Genomic DNA, 18,392 nt, shown 5'->3' with positions numbered 1-18,392 from the left:
CGACGGGTTCTGTTTAAACTGCTGCTGGGTGAAAGTTACTCTGACTTGAGGACGAGCAGCAAAGCACCAGAAGCAGAGACACCTCAGTTTTAAAGAGGCCTGTGGTAGAACCTTTAGGTTGTTTAGCACCGAGTTAAACACAACATCCTAACATTCACATGTTGTACTCTGTGTGAACAGCTCATCTTCATTAAATGTTCATATAATCCATCTTAACAAGTTGGAGCTGTTTGACATGAGTACCAGTGAGACCATGGTCATTAGCAGCTGAAGCTAACATGTTTGTTTTGGTCACATTAGTGACATAGAGCAGGCCTCGTCTCTCTCCCAGTGTCTCCCTGCAGCAGTGTTTGTCTCTGTTTACAGTCCCTACCCCGGCTGCTTTCCTTCTTTAGTTCCTCCTCTTTCTATCTCGATTTTAATAATTTCACAGAATATAAGCATGATGCATACTGTGGCTTTGCTTCACTAAACTGCCTGAAGACAGGCACAGAATATTTGTCACGTTGTTAAACACCTGCAAAACTGTGATTCCCAACCTTCTAAATGTTTAGTGGAAATGAGGCCTTAATGTGACAAACACGTGAAAAGAGAGACACATGCTGGTAAGTAGTATAAATAGAAATAAACATGTAAATATATACAGCCAAACCGATAGGAGACGGGGGTTTTGGTCCCAGTCCATTGGTGTCAAGACCCAGAAACAGACTAATGTGGACTGAGCAGGTCCATGTGGGACGCCCAGGTCGTCCTCGCTGTACCACTCTGCTGCCTCCTGACTTGTCACTCTGAGACATGTCTGTCCTTCCTCTGGGCAGCGGCTCTGCTCCTTCTCTTCCACACACAGCAGTTTTTCTTTTTGCTGAGACAATCAAGTTGTCCCCTCAGGTCTGAAATGGATCCGTCCTCTTCTTTTATCCCACTCTGTCCTTTTCCCTTCTGTTTATGCAGAAAGCCAAAAGCCAAACAACAGGACAGAGGAGTTACTGACAGACGAGGACAAAGGGAGAAGTCTCTGTGTGTGCTTATAAAACGTCTCCTTTCACATTCGCTGTGTGTGTTCCTGGGCTCGTCTTCATATGAGCATGACCCCGCTGATATCTGGGCCTTCCTGGAGGTTTTAATGTGCCCTGTGGACTGTGCTCATGCAGTGACAGAACATTCTTCTTTCAACCAAAACAAGATTCTCAGTCTTTCGGATCAGATCTTTGACAATGTGTCAGGGTGGTAGTGGAGCGAGATGATGATGCCAGATGGTTGATCTGACACACTGGAACAGCTGGGAACTGGTTTTACTGAGCAGCTTCCAGTGTGAACGTGTAGGTGCACACACTAGTCTCCTCCTCGTGGCCTCGGCCTGCGAAGCGTCCAGCTTGAGGATGAAGAAGCCTGACGTCTGTGAGACCCGGCTTGTTTAAAATAGATTTAATCTGGTCTTCACTTTGATTGACTTTGTCTGGAGCCACAGTCGCTGCTGGCTTCAGAGACGAGACACGTTTTAATAGATGCACTGAGGTTTAGGTTGGTGTCCACAGAATATCCAAATGCAGTTAGTAGCTGTGTTTGCACTGCAGGATGAAACAGGAAAGAACAACTAATGAGCACGAAGCTCTGAATTATTCATATTGTTCCTTGTATTGATTTCTACAATCTCGTCTATGTCTGTCTTTCTCTCACTGCGTCTTTCTCAGGCTACAGTTTTGTCTTCCGCACTCATTCAGATGAATTTAGTTACACATTTTGTCTTAACATGAGACACCTGCTCAAACGTTGTTGTTTTACCAACTTCTTTACAAATGGCCCTTTCAGTTGCTGTTATTCTAATCAATCAGTCTTTGACTTTTAATATCAGGAGCCAACAGATCTCTGAAGAAGTCAAACTCAGCCAGAGCTCAAGATGGCAACGCCACGTGACGTGTGGTCCGGCCACACAGCTGAGTGGTGCTAACAGATAAGGAAACGGCCTAATTAGAGCGGAGAACAGCTAACACAGACATGAGACTAGGCTAATTAAGTCAGTGGCATCTCCAGTTTAATTTCCTATTGCAGACTTTTCCAAGTGTCCAGAGCACGCGACACCTTTGTGAGACGTGAGCACAGTTTGCGGTTGTGGTGTTACTTGCGGCCCATTAACCCTGTAAAGCCTGACACATCAAAAAAATAGCCAGAACATTCAAATTTTTTGGAACTGAGATGTTTATTAAACCTTTTAACAAAATCCAAAATATAATTCAAGATTTTTATTTGCTATTTATGCATAGACAGACAGTCCAGGCATATAGGAATAAATGTACCATATTATTTATTTATTTATTTTTTGGTATCACATTTGATACATGGGGCACTTTTGGCGATTTTTATTTGCTCAGAAACTTGCGTATCAAATATGATACAAGTGGTTTTATAGGTTTAAACCCATGAGGACTGATGCGCAGGCTGCTGTACAGGCTCAGTGATGTGTTGGAGCAGCACGCTTCTCTTCCTGCTCTGATCTGCTGTTTCATCTCCTTTATCCCAGCGAGTGTCCTCAGAAAGCAGAGTGCTCATCTGAGCTGCCCTGCGGCCGCCGGGTGCAGACGAACCGTCCCTCTCTGGTGATCAAGGTGCTTCACTACACAAACGCTGATTTGTTTGAACCGTGGAAGTGATCGTTTCTGAACGTGTGGTGTTATAAATGGAAGAAGGTAATGAATTTTAAACAAAAGGTAAAAACCAGCGTTTCGGGTTCTGCAGACTGACAAGCGTGTCTGTCCAGCAGGTGTAACAAATGTTTCCCAGCAACGGTAATTAATTTAAAAGCCTGGAGGAAAGCGAGCTCTGGCGCTGGAGGTGCGATTAATTAGGACCGGCAGCAGATGAAAGTGGCAGCCTGAGGCTTCGTCTGGATCCTCTCTCTGTGGATCAGCTGCCTTTAACCCTTCGCACCGAGAGGAGGCACTTTATTTTAGTGCCAGCTTTTCCTGAACTGCCTCCAACCTCAAACTGTGTGTTTTACCTCTGCTCTCCCCGACACCCTGAAACCCAGGCTTTTACCGGGCCCTGGCCAAGCTCCGGCCGGCTGGGTCAGCCGTTTGACCGGTGGCGCTCGCTGCACACTGAGCTCCACAACCAGCTCTGTTTTTGAGTTATGTTGTGATACTTCCTTATCGTCCACAGACGTTGACAGTTTGCAGACTCTGTCTGCAGATGTGGCCTTTTCTGTAGCCGCTGCAGTGCACGTGGCTCCAGCTGTAGATGTACATCCTCAGCTGTTTTACCAACAAAACACTAAGGATTGGTGGTTTGGATATGACAAAGGTGTTGCACAGCGATGTTAGAGCCATGGATGCCCTGAATAACTTGCAGTACCTTGACAAAAAAACTCTCCTTTGACAGGGTGTTTTTGGAACCAGCTGTAGAGAACAGGGTGAACTGGCCTCTGCTAATGGTCTTAACATCAGGTGTTGCTGATACAGACGTGCACCAGCTCCAGCAAAGACTCCTGGGATACCACAGTACTCCTGTAATGTCAGCTCTAAACCAGTCTCAGTTTTTGTCTCTCTCAATTAGCGTGAACCACAGCCTGTGTATAAAGATGGACGAAGTGACGGCCTCCAGAAGTGAAGCCAGCGCCAGTCAGTCGCCCCCTGGTGGCTGACTGGGAATTTGTTCACGATGTGGCCTCAGGTGCTCACAGTCAACAAAGCCTTTCTGAATGACATTCATTACATTCTTTCATCTCTCCTGAGCTCATAAAGAAACTCTGTGCTGCTGCCATCTGTGGTTCTGACCTCGGTCAGTGTTTCCACCTCAACTTCAACTTCCAGCTGTGAGGAAATGAATCACTTCAGTCCCAGTGAAGACGTGTTTGTCCTCAGGGTTCAGAAGGGTGAAATCGGACACAGGTGTGTCGGGGCATCAGTCGTGTCCTCTGAGGCGAATGTAATGATACACCATCAGTTAGTCCAACCCTTTGGGGTCAGGAGTCTCGCGGGTAATCATCTCGCGTGTCTCTGGTTCCCAAAACACTGTGGGAACTTTGAGTAGCAGCAGGCCAACATTCATGTGTCTGAAGAGCTGCACTGATTAGAAGAGAGGAAGAAATAATATTGATTTCTGCTTCTGTGAAGCAAGGGTGATGAAAGTGCCTCCAGACTGCCGTGGCCTGTAAACTACAAACATCTGTAAAACTGTCAGGAGCCATCAGCCTGGAGATCTTTATTCAGGAAGGCTGCATTAACATGAGGACACTGTGTGGCAACTGTTAATGATGAATCCAGAGGTTTGTGCCGAGCAGAGCTCCCAGTGACAACAACAGACAGTGAAGGCTGAAACACAGCAGCCTGTGCTGTTTGGTCAGTAACGTTCTGTTAGAGGAGGCTCACCAGTAATACTTATCTAGGTACTCTGTGATTTTAATCACAGGATCAACCGGAAATGTAGAGTTTGAAAAACCACAGCGACCTGCTGATGAGCTTGGACCAGAGAGCCACAGGCAGAGCAGGGGAACGAGGAAGGCTGAGTCCCTACAGGGAGAGTAATACCAGGCACAAACAGACGCGTACTCCTGTACTACACCCATGACTCTCCTCCCGCAGGCCACAGCTAGTCTTTGCATGCCACTGCTCTGTGATCAGAGAAGCAGCAACATCTGCAGCCAGATAGAAGCTGATCATGTTAGGAACACCTTGCATGTTGGAGAGGCCAGCTGGTGTATGTCTCACATGCGTGTACACCGAGGATGAATCTGAAAGCTCTCATCTTGTATTTTAGTGTGAATGAGGACGATGGCCTGCTCGGAGGAGCAGTGGCATTAAAGGAATATTTCACACCCTGGAAGGCCTGCAGAGCGGCCCCCAGGCCAGAGCCTCGGATTGAAACTAGTCAGTTAAAAGACGACAACAGGACATAAAACAGCAAAGAGACACAGAGAGACTATAAAGAGATGCACAGCTCCTACAAAGACACGCAAACAGTTGTTCACAGTGACTGTCCCCACAGATACCCGGGGACAGCGTTCACACAGCTGTTTCAATGAGCATCCACACTAACACTGTTGTTTTATATTTGAGTTGTAGTTCCAGCATGATTCAAACGTCATCTTTGTTCTTCAGATGTTTTTATCCAACATCTGGAGACAGAGCCAAACAACAACACGGAGGAAACGGCTGATGTCTGTACAACACGACTACTGCCAAAACTCTGACCTTATTCTTTATTAACTGTGTTTGTTTTTGTGGAGCAAAGATGATTTTTCACAGTGTGATCTGCTCTCGGTGCGTCGTGGGTTTTGGATGCAGTGACTTTACAGCCCCTCTGACACAGCTCAGTGAGTTTACTGCCCCTGCTTCAGACTTAACACGGTGTGAAATTAGTTTCTAAATAAACAGACCCAACATGGCGCTTTATCATCTCTTATCTCGTGTTGTTTAATAGAACTGGAGCAGAGCAGCAGAACTGTGGGTGAGCCAGACCCACAAAGTCAGACTCACTGATTCAACTCACTGTCCTGATTGACAAAGCTCAGGCGACCCTGAACCTTCCCTGAGCTGTGGGCCCGAGGCTGCTGGGCTCCTCTCCTCTCTCTTTCCTCCTGCTGTCAGTCTGTCCACTTCAGTTTTCTCTCCTGTGCGACTGAAGTGATTCGTTTTGTGGCCTGACTCCCAGCCGATAAGGAACATCAGCAGCTGCTGGAAACATCTGACTTCACTACATCTGATGCAGACAGCTTTTTGCCAATCCTGGAAAACAAGCCCCAGTTTTCTTCGGGCTGTTTCCCCTGTGGCTACAGTTACAGGATGTAAGGAAAGGGAAACTGAATCAAAATCCAGACAACCTCAGAAATGTAAATATAAAGCAAACACCCAGTTTTTAAATGTAGAGCACAGACTATCAAAGTGTAGATTGGCAGACAGATGTGCAGCGCTCGCCTCCTCTGACACACTCTGGGAGGTTTACACAGCAGTGACCAACACAACCAGATGATTCATTTCCACTTAGAAAGAACGTTTCTTTCATCAAATTGTGAAGCAGCCACCAAGTCAGGCTCACCATGCCTGTCTAATGATCTCATCCTGCAGAGGGATCAAGTCACCTGCAATCTAATGAGATTCTCTTGGCAGACATGAAGAATTTCAGCAGCAACAAGCGAGCATGTTGACTCCTGCGTTACAGGTTCGAACTGGAAAGAGCTCTTACAGGCTGACAGGGAATTTAGTGAGAACACTGCTCCTTTTGTGTCATTGTGCACGAAGAGTTTGAAGCAGCCCTGAGGAGCTTGTTGGCAGCCAAGCTGTGGTGTGGGGTAACTGCTGGAAAGCTGCTAGAAACCAGGAATCTGGTCTAAGGGTTTTTCGGGAAATTGCACCATGACCATGATTAATGTCTTGGAGGGTCAGTGGTGTTTCATTTCACAAGACACAGAGAGAGAAGGATGTGGTGAAAAGTCAGCTTTGTGTTCTGGTTCCAGTTAAGCCTCCCCAGTCTCCAGATTTCAAATTGAATTTAGGAGGGTTTTTTCTTGTGGCGTGTGGAGAGGAGCAGTGGAGCGGCGCCAGCCTGCGCCGCTGGACGAGTTCCACCCGAACCGATGTGATGACACTGCTGCGTCTGTTTCTCTGTCTCAGGTTTCTTTACTAAATGTCCAGGAAACACTCTGAGCAGAATAATGCACATCAGGGACGAATCAGCACCTCCTGCACAATATTCACCTGTAACATGAGGCCTCCGTTGTCATGGTTACACAGACACAGCTGGTATCCTTGGTTTTATAGTCTTTTCAGTAAGAGCTTACTCTTTGGTTTTTTTCATGCTGAACTGAGGTGAAGGGACGGTAAAACTAGGAAATTCCAGGGTAGAAATAACATGGTCAGAGTATTAGGTCTGACATTATAACTATAAATATACCAAACCATCAATAGTACCGTAATAGTAATCCATATCAAGTCCAAATAGGTGCATTGTTTACTCTCATTTTTGTTTTACTTTTAGCTATTTGTCTTCTAAGTGAAACAGCCTTGTAGATATGAGTTGATGGAGATAAATGGTGGCGTCATGCAGAGATTAACACACAAGTCCCGCCCCTCCAGCACGTGACCCCCAGACTGACACAGCGTGACCACATGCTCATGCTGTGACCTGGTGCATTTATCACTTTACATTTCTCTGAGGACTTTTTTATACGTCCTCATTTATTCACTAAACTGCTTCACTGTTCCCAGTTTTCAACTTCAGCCAAATATAAACCTTTTAAAACCTTCAGTGTTTTTTGGTCATAAATTTAAAGTGCACATGAACAGGTGGATGGAAACAAAGTGAGATGGAGCCAGCTTGTCCTCCCACAGTGTTATTATTATCAATTATTATTGCCTGAGGTTCACAGTCTAATCATTCACGATACCAGAGGTCATCACATCAGGCCCTGTGGTTTACATCGCTCCATATTCCATCACCCCCCACTGCCCTCTCACCATCACTGAGGCCCCCGCAGCTGCACATTTAAACCTGCTCTCATATCCAGATGTGTCACTGTTGTGTAAATGGAGCCTGTTTTGGATTCTCAGTCCAGGTGGATGGAGTCTGTCTCAGATGTTGTGTCTGTCTTCAGCCTCCTGGTGATTCCTCATCTTCCTCAGTTTTCTTCTTTGATTTCTGCAGAAACACTAAAACTCACTCTGGAGCAACCGACATCTGAAAGAGGACGTACAGATGTTCGCTGCTGGGAAACCACAGAACTGAAGTCCTGCTGGGTTCTGTCCTGCCTTCTTCTTCTTCTATCTTCAGTCCAGTTTCTAAACTTCTTCCATTTCTTTCTTTATTACTGGCAGCACTGTGAACTAAAGCTCTTTTCCACATCAGTGCCAGCCATCATTAGATACAGGAAGTGTCTGCTTTGTGTTAAACTCTCTAATGACGTGTGAGACTGCTTGGTCACCTGAACTATCAGCTGCTGCTTTGAGAATATTTGAAGGCGATCATGCAGAGAATGAGCGAGTGCCGTGTTTATCCTCGCAAGCTTGGGAGGTGCTTTGTGCAGTTTTATTGGAATGAAAATAAGAATTAGCAGCTTCAGTCAACAACACCCACCTTCAAAACCCAATCACAACATGCACTTGTATCATCAGAATGGTTTTACAGAATTTATGTTTGATCCACACAGAAGTTTTCTTACTAGTCTCTCTTCAAAGGAGAGGTGTTTTCAAAATCTCACTGAGACTAACTAGCTAAGCAAAGGAAGGACAAACCGAGGAGCCACGTGGGTTCATAAAGTTTCCTCTGAGGAGAGTTAAGGCACCGCTCAGTCCTGATGTGCATGTTTCCATGTTCATTTGATGAAATCCATTTTTAAATTTCTATCCAGAGAAAATCAGGAAACATGTTCACTCCCAGGACAACTTTCAGTGGATGCTGGGACACAAAGTCTAGTTTCTGTGGACTAACACTGTTTATGTACCCCCCCCAGGTTTCAGTCTTACCACTAGATGTTGAAGCTGACACAAGAGCATTAGCGAGGCCCAGTGCTGATGTTGGGTGATAACATCTGGATCAGAATCAGTGTTCCAGTTCATCCCAAAGGGGACAGATGTAGGCGAGGTCAGGACCAGTATGAGAAAACCACTTTGTCATGATGAAAGAGAAAGACAAACTGGAAGAACACTTGTCTAAACTGTGTTTCTATACCGGAGCACTGATTAGAACAGACGGGGACAACCAGGAAAGAGACCAAAAGGACTAAGTGTCCACATATTTTTGGCCATATGCTGCATATATTTAGGTTTCATATTTGACTGGATGTGACTCGGGAACAGTCTATGTTTGTTAGGAACCTAATTCCTGTAGTTTTTGGATTCTGGGTTGTTCAAACAGTGGCTCTGGACCTCAGAGATGAGTCACTGGAGAAACAGCGTTCCATCGACCGATGTACAGGCAAGTGCCTGTGTCGTGTCCAGGAGGTTTGGTGAATTTCAGGGTGAATACTTCAGCAGGGGCTGCCTCTGTTTCCCACGGTGTTCTGGTGAATGTCCTGCACCAGCAGCTCGCGTTAACACCAAAGCTCCTCCTCCAGTAAAAGGGTGAAGCGGTGCCCCAATGGCCCGTGGGACTCCACCCCGTGTACGGCTTCACCTCTTCAGAAGTTCAGCGCAGTGTGGACACGGCCTCTTCCCTCCCAGGCCCCTCCTCCTACAGCTGAAGACCCTCCCTCTTGGAGGAGGCTGGTCAAGATGTTGAGGAGACGCTGATGGATGCCTCTGCCTCTTCCGCCTCCTCCCCTGTCCTCATCTCCCTCCTCTAGCCCTCCCTCTGTTTCTGAGCACTCCTGCACCGCTCGCTGCAGCTCCACCTGTGTAGAACAGCACAGAGGACAGTTCAGCCCTGTGTCTGTCGTCTACCAAAGTCTGTAAAAACTGGATTCATGATCAACATCATAGGTGCTTCTCCATACTGGATTTTGGCTGAGGTGTCACTAGTCAGTGCCTTTAAAGAGGCTTCAGATTACTTTGCATTACAGGGCTGCACAGGGGGGAAATCGGGGGACTACATGGGCCCCCTGGACACAAACTTGAATCTGATCAGCCCTGGTTACGTCACCTGGGTGAGAGTGTCTGATGCTGAATGACCCAATGATGCCAGGTTACATCACTGAAGATCAGAAAAAGTGAAAGCAGACCTACCTGCAGAGGGAGACCTGCCTTGGCCCCCAGCAGCGTGGGAGAAAACCAAGGCCTGAAAATCTTCTCACAGATCACCTGAAGAAGGACAAAAGGAGAGATGAGTGAGGAGGGTAGGTAAAAAGAGAGGAAGGAGGAGGGAGACAGGTGAGATCAGAGTGAAAAGGAAGAGAAGAAGTAGAGGAGACAGGAACAGACAGAAGTCTTTTTTCTGTCATGCAGATGACACCTCGCTTTTTGTTATAAGTCAGTTAAAAAGAGTCCTTTCTCTGAGGAGAGGAGTGATGGGTGGAGGGTCACCAGACATCATGCAGCATCACATTGGACCAATAGGAGAGTGGTGTTATTAATAATAATAATAATAATAAAAAAACTTTATTTATATAGCGCTCTCCAACTCACAGGAGCACCAGAGTGCTGTACAATAAAAACACACAACACAAAACAATGACTATAAAACACATAAGGAAATAGTGTGCTAGACCAAAGCTAAAACAAAACAATAAAACAAGCTAGGCCTCAAAAGCCTGCTTAAAGAAGTGGGTCTTTAAGGCCAACTTAAAGGCCACTAGTTCGCTTTCCACCCGTAGTTCTAGCAGCAGAGCAGTCTGGGGCCACAAATAGAAAAGGAACAGTTGCCCCATTTCTTATAGCGGGATCATGGGACCACCGGCGACAAATGATCAGCAGAGCGGAGAGCTCTCCGCGGCACATAAATTGCCAACAGGTCAGATAAGTAAGAAGGTGCGAGGCCGTGAATAGCCTTAAAAACAAACAATAAAATCTTAAATTCTGAATTGGATTGGAAACCAGTGACGAGCATGGAGAATAGGGGAGATATGAGCAAACCTGGGGGTGTTAGATAGCTTCCTTCTGCTGACCAGCTTTTTAAAGATGCTGATTTCATTTTCCAGCAGAATTTGGCACCTGCCCACACTGCCAAAAACACCAAAGGTTGGTTAAATGGCCATGGTGTTGGTGTGCTTGACTGGCCAGCAAACTCACCAGACCTGAACCCCACAGAGAATCTATGGGGTACTGTCAAGAGGAAAATGAGAAAGGAGAAACAAAAAAATGCAGATGAGCTGAAGGCCACTGTCAAAGAAACCTGGGCTTCCATACCACCTCAGCAGTGCCACAGACTGATCACCTCCATGCCATGCCGAATTGACGCAGTAATTACAGCAAAGGGAGCCCCTGCCAAGTATTGAGTAAAAGAACATACTTTCCAGAAGGCCAACAATTCACTAAAAATGTTTTTTATAGGTCTTATGAGGTATTCTAATTTATTGAGATAGTGAATTGGTGGGTTTTTGTTAAATGTGGGCCAAAATCATTACAATTAAAAGACCCAATGGCTTAAACTACTTCATTCTGTGTGTACTGAATGTATATAATACACGAGTTTCACTATTTGAGTTGAATTACCGAAATAAATGGACTTTTCCATGACATTCTAATTTATTGAGCTGCACCTGTATATGGAGAAAAGAGTTATGGAGCCAGGGTTGAACTTTGCAGAACACCTGAGGTGAGGTTTCCCCGAGTCCAACGCTGGTGAAACTGCAAAGCTCATCAGGGGAGCTATATTAGAGACACAGCCGCGAATACTAACAGAGAAGGTTCTGTCAGTCAAAAGGGAAGAAAACCAGTTTAACAGAGTGCCTTTAAACCCAAAGAGGTGTTCAAGTCTCAACAAAACAATAGCGTGATCGACAGTATCGAAGGCTGCAGATAGATCCAAAAGAACTAACAAAACAGGACATTTGGTATCGAGAGCCATAGTGATATTATGAACACAAGTAACGCAGATTCTATACTATGGCGGGGCTTAAAGCCAGATTGAAACTTATCGGCAATATTTAAACAATCTAAATGAGCCTGCAGCTGGGTAGCTACAATTTTTTTCCAGAATTTTGGACAAAAAAGGATGAAGGGAAATTGGACGAAAAGACGACAATAAAGAGGTATCGAGATTAGGTTTTTTTAAGGAGTGAAGTGGGCGAACTATCACATGCTTAAGAGCAGTCGGGACCACACCCGTATCCAAGGAGAGATGAATGAACATGACTAGAATGGGACCCAGAACATCAAAACCCTCCTTCATGAACCTGGCAGGAAGCAGGTCAAGGGGCGAAGAGGTCAGTTTTAAGTAAGCTATGGTCTCTTTTAATTGAAATAGGGAAATCGGAGTGAAGGAATTAAGAGTATGAACTATGGGCGAAACAGGCTGTGAATACACTAAGGGCTTAGGCATATTGCGCCTGAAATCCCCAACCTTATCACTAAAATATCTTAAAAATTGGTTACACAGAGCAGTGGAACCCTCCAAGGGCAAAGCACCGACTGGGTTAATAACAGTGTATAGTTCTAAAAAGGACTCTCGGGTTACGACTGTTTGTTGCTATAGCGTTGGACAGGAATTGAGTTTTAGAGACTTTCACAGCCTCCTGGTAGGCAAGGAGGCTAGTTCTTGATATATCCAGCAAGGCGTGCAATCCATCTTTTTTCCACTTGCGTTTGGCTTGCCTACAGGTCCTCCGCAAGGACCGGGTAGTGTCATTTAGCCAAGGAGAAGATACGTTGCCAGCCCTTCTAGTCCTGAGAGGCACAACAGAGTCCATAATCCGGGCTGAAGTCAAATTCAGTGAGGAGAGAAATACCTCAGGGCAGGACGGAAGATTCTGAACGACAGAGGAATAGAATTCAGAACCTAAGAATGCAGCAGCAAAGTCAGAGGGGGTAGAGGAAGTAATAATCCTGTGATGCAGCCGAGGGGCCACTGGTCTGGGCAGCCTAATCGGTTGCGAAACTTCAAAATGAATAAGGAAGTGATCAGATATAGCTATATTTGACACATCCTTAATAACAACAGATAGACCCCGAGAAATAACGAGGTCTAATGTGACCCCGCGAATGTGGGTAGGACATACCACTAACTGACACAGGTCAAATGAGTCCAATAAAATGTTAAAATCATTAAGAAGGTGGTTACCTTGAAGGTTAAAGTCCCCAGAAATCAACAGACAGCCTGTGAAGTAAACACGGCCAAAAACTCTCCCAGTTCGTGGATAAAGTCCTTAGATTTAGGGGGGCGATAAATTACTGCACATAAAATAGGACAGTGCAGGGTGCAGGGATAAAACAAAAGTTTGTACCTCGAAGATGGAAAAAGCCATGTCGGGCAGGAGGCGACATTTTAAAGTTGGCTTAAAAACAAATGCCAGGCCACCGCCTTGATCAGCGAGACGTGGGGAATTAAGAAAGAATTAGCCAGCCAGTAAAAGCTTGGAGAACAAGATGTTATCACCTCGTTTTAGCCAGGTTTCCGTGATGAAAAATATATCCAAATCGTATGTGGTGATAAGATCATTCAGGATAAAAGTTTTGTTGTTGAGTGATCTTATGTTAAACAGGGCAAACTGAAGCAAGCTAGGCTGGACCTGAGGGCACACAGTGCGGGACTCAGGGCGCAGATTGGAATGGAGACAGTGTTGAGTATAGCGTTTCACCGGACGAAAGTATTGAAGAGGGGGGTCGGTGTCCAGGTATACTGGTTGAAGAAAGTGGTAACTGAAGGTAACCGACCATCTTGAACCGCCGTGGCCTTCCTCCGGCAAGTAACCCATCCCCTGAGATCGATTCAAAGCAGATTTCAGCTTGACGTGTAGTCCTGCTCTCCTGCCGCGTCGTCTCCGCCGAAGCCTAACTGGTGACGGATGGGGTGAGCGTCGCAGAAAGGACGGTACAGACGCTAGCAGAGGTGGTGGAGGATTAAATTGTTGACCATGACAGTAATATGGGCCGCTGGTAATCGAGTTGCATATGTCAAACAACGTCAAACGATCATACACCAAAGTAGAAAAGGCAGACGGAACATCAAAAGCTGCAAAAAGACAAATACACAGGAGGAGTAGATGGCTGGCCAAAAACAGCGGTGCCATCTTGTAGCAGTACACTACTTGGTATGACCCTCAACATGTTGTCAACATGTCACCAGCACCTTGTTTCATGTGATGTGTTTGGTCCAGTCTTCACCCGGTCAAATATCTTCTGCTCATGTTTATGTTTATGTTTCCTCTTTCTTCATCATCTCCTCTTTCTGCTCATCTCTTATTTAGCATTTTTACAGTTTCTATCCTTTGTTCAACATCAGTTCTTGTTTTGTTCTTTTTGATTTTTTTTTTGTTCACTTCATGTTTTTTCTTGCTTCATTTCTCTACAGCTGGATTTCCCCTCCCTCATAGTTTTATTTTCCATGTGTTGTCAGCCTCTCATTACCTCCAGCTCCTTATACAGGACAGTTTTAGTGTGTAATTGATGTAAAATGTTAAGGTTGTCATAGTCTAATCTGCCGTCTCCTGTTTCTCCATTTGTGCATTGCATCCAGTCATCACCCGTAGAAACGTTATTCCCCTCTGCTGAATGCAGGTATCTCATGTTATATGACATGTGATATGGGAACTGGCAGGGTGATGAGAGTCTGTCTGGTCGTTGTCGTGGTGATCACGGCAGTGATGGCGACGCCCAGCTTGGCTTTTATGTCCCTGACATTTCCTCCAAGTCGGCGAATCTTCAGAATGGCTTTAACATTGAGCTGAAGAGCCAAAATTATTATTATTATTAATTCCTTTTAATAAAAATATAATGTTGTAGGCAGGTTACTTTACATTCGTGGTCTTAGTATTAAGAATTATTAGTAGTATGACTTATGGTACCCTGACTAATTATTTGATTTGAAAGTCATTTCACCATCTCCAATATGTTGCTTCTACAGTCATTTAGATTTAAATTTAGTCACCCAGTATAATTAGAATATAATATTGAGTCTCTTTCTACTAATGGCTATCATTTAATACTTTTAAATTCTACTACTAATAATAATAACACATTGTCCTTTATAAACTGACAAATTATCTGACAAATAAATAAAATAAACATTATTATAAAAAAAAAATCATCTTGTTTCATGACATTTCACAAAATATACAATAAAATAAACATCATATTTGAATTAGTGACACTTTTACAGTTTTACCTCTGGATTAATAATAATAATTTCTATATATGAAATTAAGCAAACAAATTTCCTGATCAGATCTCTTCACAGTAGATTTACAAACACAACCCGCCTGCAGAGCCTCGTCTCCCCTGACCAGTAATTATCAGTCCAGTGTCTCTGTAGTATAATTACATGTTGTGAGAGACGGATCAGCCGACGCTGACGTTTACATTTTCAGCCTGAGAAGAAACAGAAAACCACTCACGTCTCAGTATTTCTTGGACAAAAACGACACAAGTGACTCAGAAGAGAAGTAAAATCAGGGGGAATATTTCAAAATACATCAAAATGTAAATGTTGCATTTTTTGTTTTAAAATCCAGAAACCTGTAGTTTAGTTTCAGAAAGTGGTTAAAGCATGAAGCAGTGATGTTTCACTGTTTATTTTGTCTGCTCATAAGAAAACTCTAAACATAGTGCTGAAATGTGCTGAGTGAGAAAATGTAAGTGCCACAGGAACGTGGCTCTTTGTGTGGGGTGGCACGCTCCGCCTCAGTCTAACCTGCAGGTTGCTGTTTCGGCGGCGGGGGTTACACCTGAGCTTGTTCAGGTTACACCTGGACAAACAGTCGAAGAAGTTACAGTCATCATCGTTGCTGCAGTTCTGGTCCAGGATGTCCCTCATCTTTGGTTCAAAGAAGGCCATGTCCACATCAATGGCCACCACCTGCAGGAGGCGCCACCATTTAGTGTCATGTTAATTTGCAAAAACTAATCTTATTAGAGTGACCCAGAGTCAGCCTCTGGGCACAACAGTGGATTTCGGCCTCAGCACCAGTTAGTGGTGATAACACAACGTAAATGTGGACTCACCGTCAGGTCATTCCTGATGGCAAAGTTCTCCGGTTTGATGTCGCACAGGTGCAGTCTGTGGGTGAAGTCGTTGTCGAAGTGCCACACCATGTCCAGGAAGCTCAGCGCGATGCGATGGACCATCTCCCTTGCAGCCCACCTCCCACGGGGTCCGGCTCGGTCCTGGCCCCGCATCCCAGAGACGGCCACCTCATCCAGTGAGAAGATGTTTTGGTCCCAGGCGCGTCCAGCAGACAGGTACTCCACTGCGTAGAAGTGACCGCAGGAGCCCAGCACCTTGGCCACGTGGGTGCTGAGGTCCTGCAGGACTCTGGAGACCAGAGCAGGACAGGTGGAGGTTCAGGAGGGCATCCACAAATATACACAAGACACATGACAGAGAGGTTTTTATATGTAAGGTTTAACTGCTCAAGCGTGACTGCAGCTAGTGTGCCAAGTGAGGCTTCGGGGTGAGGGGTCGGGTGAGGGATGTGTACTGTGAACATTTCAGGCATCATCTGACTCCTGCTGGTTCACCTGAGAAAGGTGTACTCCTCCTGCTGCAGAAGAGACCAAAGCGACAACAGCTCCGCTCGAGAGTAACTCCTCTCTCTGTTCTTCAGTTTCTTCCCCCAGATTCTGGCCAGAGAGCTGTTGCTTCCTCCGCCTTCATCTTCGTCTTCATCAGCCAACCCTAAGGAGTTTCGTACCTGAGATGAGAGGAAGTGAATATGCAGTGTAACCTTGACACACAGCAGACGTCAGCGTGAATCAGGCCCTCACCATTTGTCTGGTGAGTGGCCCAGTTCCTTTAAGCACTTACTTCCAGAGTGGCATAAAACACCACATCCAGAGGGGAGAGCTCCTCTGCTGTGTCCTGTTGAGCACAGGAGACTTATTACTGTCAGTGACCACCCTGGATGTTGACACAAAGTAAAGCTTCAGTGATTGGAATCATAGAGCAGGCATCACCTGATAGTCCAGTATTCCCAGTGGCTCATAGGAGGAGAAGTTCTCCAGTTTGGACTTGAGGATGATGGGCTCTCCTCTCCAGCGTGCCTCGATCACCTTCTTCCCGTTCTCGTAGTAGAGACAGCGCTTGTACTCAACCAGACCCAGCACACACAGGTCCTCGCACATGTCCCCCGTCACTGAGCCCTCACCGAACTCCAGGCACTGTACGGCAGAGCAGGAGGGACACAGCAACGGCGTCAGGTCACTAAACCCCGAACAATGTCACAGACTTGAGTTAAGGTTACAGCATCACCCTGAGAGCCTGGGACCAAACAGGAAGTTTCAACCTCAGTATGTAGGTTCCAAATGTTCTCACTGAGGCTTTGTCCAGGACCTTCTGCACCTCAGAACTGTTCAGTGTGTAAACTTACCCACAGTTTTGTGTATGAAGCCCAGGTGTTGAGAGGGTTAACACTGCACAGAAAACTTCCACACCTCACAGGCTCGCCAAGGAGGAGCGGAGGAGGTTCTCTGTACCAGGCCGGGGTTTCATTACAGTTTCATTTACGATGAAGATGCCAACGAAAACGTCGGCACGGTGAGGTTGAGGAGCTTCTGTCTTTAGGAGCAGCTCCAGAGAGTCGTGTCCTGCCTCTAGCACGTTCTACCCAGATGCTCGTCTTCTACCAGACAGTCTCATTATACAACATGTTACCAAGCACGTCACTGTAAAACACATACGCTGTGCAGTTTGCTAATGCACAAACCTAACACTAGGACTCCCGGCTTTTCTGCTTTTCCCGTTTTCCTTCTCGTTGCTTTTTCCTATCTGTTGATCTGCAGTCACACATGCTACAGACACACACATACGTATCCTGTGCAGCGTCCACAGGTGCGAGCGACGAGGATTAGCCTCGCTCTGGTCACGGATTAGCCAGTTAATCCTCACTCTGCCCACATTCCTACACAAAAATCAGTCAGTAAGGAGCTGACACTCTGAGCACACACACACACACACACACACACCTGCCACATGGCCTCGGTCCTTTACTCCAGCAGTACTGCCTTGTAACTACTGCATTAAAGGTCAGATCCTTCAGGTGCCATGTGGCCACATCTGAATTTATAACAACAAAAGTTGATTTAATGAAATCACTGTTTGCTGTGTTAGTGTGTGAGGATCTTTTGTGTGGAGGTGAAGGAGCGATCTGCTCCGGGAGTCACTGAAGTTAGGTCAGGGTTAGGTTACTTTATTTATACCTGTAGGTAAATTTGTTTTGCAGTCAGATCAGATCAGATGACATCCTTAATACGCTCACTAAAAACCACAAACATAACACCAACACATAGACTGAACGTAATAGAAATACTCAGAACTCCACCAGGGTTAGTGGCTAGACATGTCCACTTCTATTTCAGTTAGTAGTTAACACGTAAACACTCTGTAGAGGTTAAACTGGCTAATGTGCTCCATAGCCTCAGCCTGAAACTTCTCGGCCCAGACGACACGGCCGAGGTTCTGTGAGCAGGAGAGCTCTCCACGCTCGGACATCTGCAGACTGTGCTCTGTGTTCATGTATCTGCTCTAATTCCCTGGTTTCTTTCGCCTTGCATCACACTCCCCAGCTGCTTCCTGGACTCACAGCCTTGTACACATTCCCCCGACGCTGTTTCATCTCCTGCTCTGTGTGTGTGCAGCTAAAATGAGATTAGACATTGTATTTACCCTGTAGTGAGTGTACACGCTAAACTTTCTTAGAAACGCTGGTGTTTCCCTACCAGAGTGAGGCTCCTTACACTCGGTCCACTGGTCATTTTCCCTGTTTTTACTGGAATGTGCACCAACATTTTATGTCAAAGTGGAAGTTTCGTCTGTACCTGATTGTTTGAATTACTGCCTTTGGGAATGCAAAGTATAAACCATAAACCTGTTGCTTG

The 18,392-nt window shown here is 45.6% G+C and overlaps 1 protein-coding gene across 3 annotated transcripts in view; it reads right to left on the bottom strand.

Annotated features, from left to right (window-relative positions):
- Nucleotides 1-2,374: 2,374 nt before the first annotated feature.
- dipk1c (divergent protein kinase domain 1C) overlaps nt 2,375-18,392 on the bottom strand; it is a 34,470-nt gene continuing 18,452 nt past the window's right edge. The window contains exons 2-8 of one of the 3 annotated variants that reach the window (XM_020621904.1): nt 16,473-16,676; nt 16,324-16,377; nt 16,038-16,210; nt 15,522-15,831; nt 15,211-15,375; nt 9,651-9,725; nt 2,375-9,319 (exon numbers count right to left, since the gene is read on the bottom strand). In XM_020621904.1, the coding sequence (XP_020477560.1) occupies nt 9,107-9,319; nt 9,651-9,725; nt 15,211-15,375; nt 15,522-15,831; nt 16,038-16,210; nt 16,324-16,377; nt 16,473-16,640 (1,158 nt within the window). In that variant the 5' untranslated portion in view covers nt 16,641-16,676 and the 3' untranslated portion in view covers nt 2,375-9,106. Of the gene's footprint in view, nt 9,320-9,650; nt 9,726-14,691; nt 14,889-15,210; nt 15,376-15,521; nt 15,832-16,037; nt 16,211-16,323; nt 16,378-16,472; nt 16,677-18,392 lie in introns of those variants that run through there. The other 2 variants (XM_020621903.1, XM_020621905.1) reach the window with 2 other exon arrangements.

Source organism: Monopterus albus, unplaced genomic scaffold (assembly GCF_001952655.1).
Source record: "Monopterus albus unplaced genomic scaffold, M_albus_1.0 scaffold269.1, whole genome shotgun sequence".
Taxonomy (NCBI): domain Eukaryota; kingdom Metazoa; phylum Chordata; class Actinopteri; order Synbranchiformes; family Synbranchidae; genus Monopterus; species Monopterus albus.
Note: the sequence above shows the minus strand (reverse complement) of the source record. Positions and strands in the feature narration are given on the sequence as shown.